General features: G+C 42.4%; 1 protein-coding gene across 6 annotated transcripts in view; it reads left to right on the top strand.

Annotated features, from left to right (window-relative positions):
* Positions 1-1767, top strand: part of NF2 (neurofibromin 2 (merlin)) — a 75716-nt gene that overhangs the window by 6003 nt on the left and 67946 nt on the right. For all 6 annotated transcript variants that reach the window (XM_011957669.1, XM_011957671.1, XM_011957668.1 and 3 more), the window contains one exon: positions 1041-1124. In XM_011957669.1, coding sequence (XP_011813059.1) covers positions 1041-1124 — 84 coding nt within the window. The remainder of the gene's footprint in view (positions 1-1040; positions 1125-1767) is intronic.

The raw sequence follows: 1767 nt of genomic DNA on the forward strand, positions 1-1767 counted from the left end.
TAGTGTTGCTTTTTCCCCCTCTTTTTGGAAATGAACCCAAGGGATTAGAAAGTTTCACTGCTTCAGAAACATCTCAGGTTTCATTTTCTCTCTTAAGAATGTAAAATTGCTTTTAAAACCTGAGAAGAATTTTTGTGTTTGAACGAAAGCACATAACCATCTCCTAGGTCCCAGAATGTCCTAATGTTGTAGAAATGGCTTTCTTGTAAGCACTTGGAAGCACTGCCTGTCTCTTGTGTGACTTTGGCTTGATTTTCCCCATACTGAAATGTTAAGGCATTTTTATGACTGAGCAAGGCAGAATTTACTGCTTTTATGAATCCGGTGACTATTGACATCTGTGAGAGGAGAGCTGGCTTTCCTGTTGTGTTTATTTCAATGTTCCCCCTACCACGTCATGCCGTTGTCTTGCTTCTGTGTCTGGAACATGCCAAGTTGCACCATTCTAAGAAAATCAAGTGCAATGAAATATGTTAATTCAACACTATGGCTTAAGAATTATATTTCCTGGACCTCACGTGTACTTAAAAGTTGAATCGATCAAATTTTATTGCTTCCTTTTCCCTTAGAGCAGCACGTTGAGAGTGATGGTTTTTTTCTGCAGTCATAACTCAGTGGCCTTGGTGACTTTTGTCTTGTGTTAATACTTAAAAGTAGATCCATTTCCTCTGGGGCCATGTGTATTCAAAGGGGCTGAGGCTGCAGTCACCCCCAGAGCTGCTCTTGACACTTCTTGGGTTCACGGTGCTCTGTCACACAGCCTCTGTTGTAACTACAGAGACCATTTTTACTCTTCAGCATTGATCATGAAGAGAAGAGGTAAGGGGGTTTTTATGCATAGCCGTCATACCAGTAACTTCTGTGACTGAACTCTCCACCTGTCTGCATCAGTAAAAAAATATTGTACCCTTTGTCAGAAAATTATTAACAGGCTGCTCTGGCCGCCCTCATTAGAATGCCGTGCAGCCATCTGTTGTCATCAGCCTACACACCTCACTTCCACGCACACAATATCATGTCCCCCTTGTTGCTCCTTTCAGGTAAAGAAGCAGATTTTAGATGAAAAGATCTACTGCCCTCCTGAGGCTTCTGTGCTCCTGGCTTCTTACGCCGTCCAGGCCAAGGTAGGCTCAAAGAAGAAAAATGTATTCTTCCTGGGGGTTAATTTGGGTTATGGGATCACTCCTATCTTGTCTTTCTTTGGGTTTTCTGTACTTCAGAGAGACTTGCCCCAGAACGTGAGATGTTATGGGATTTGTGGACTTGGGAGAACCACTGTCGCTGTTCCAGTGTTTGTATGATCTTCTGTGTGTGTGATGTGCACAAATTATAAGTATCATTCTAATGAATTAGAATTCATTCTAAGTGAATTCATTCAGCAAGATGAATTTTCTGTGTAATCTCATTATGTACATGTGGTTTATGACATTTACTGGACAAACCTTTTTTCTTTTTACCATAAACTCAACCATGTGGTACAACCTTTCTATTAGCCAGGAAAAATGAATTTGTGGTCTCCAGTTTTAGCCAAACATGGCCTTTAGGTCAGAAAGGCCCAGGTCCTCACTCTGAACTCATTTGCGAACCAGCTGCCCTGTGTGACTCTACACTACACCCTCAGAGAATGCCCTGCTTCATCTGCCCCTGATTGACATGCTAGCTGTTCATGTGGCTGAGCACTGCAGGTGCTGTGGCCCACCAGGCCCAATTGAGCTGTCTGGTTAGCTGAAAATCGTTGACTTCCGTTAAATCACTATAGACCGTTTT

This window comes from Colobus angolensis, unplaced genomic scaffold (genome assembly GCF_000951035.1).
Source record: "Colobus angolensis palliatus isolate OR3802 unplaced genomic scaffold, Cang.pa_1.0 Scaffold448, whole genome shotgun sequence".
In the NCBI taxonomy this organism is placed as follows: domain Eukaryota; kingdom Metazoa; phylum Chordata; class Mammalia; order Primates; family Cercopithecidae; genus Colobus; species Colobus angolensis.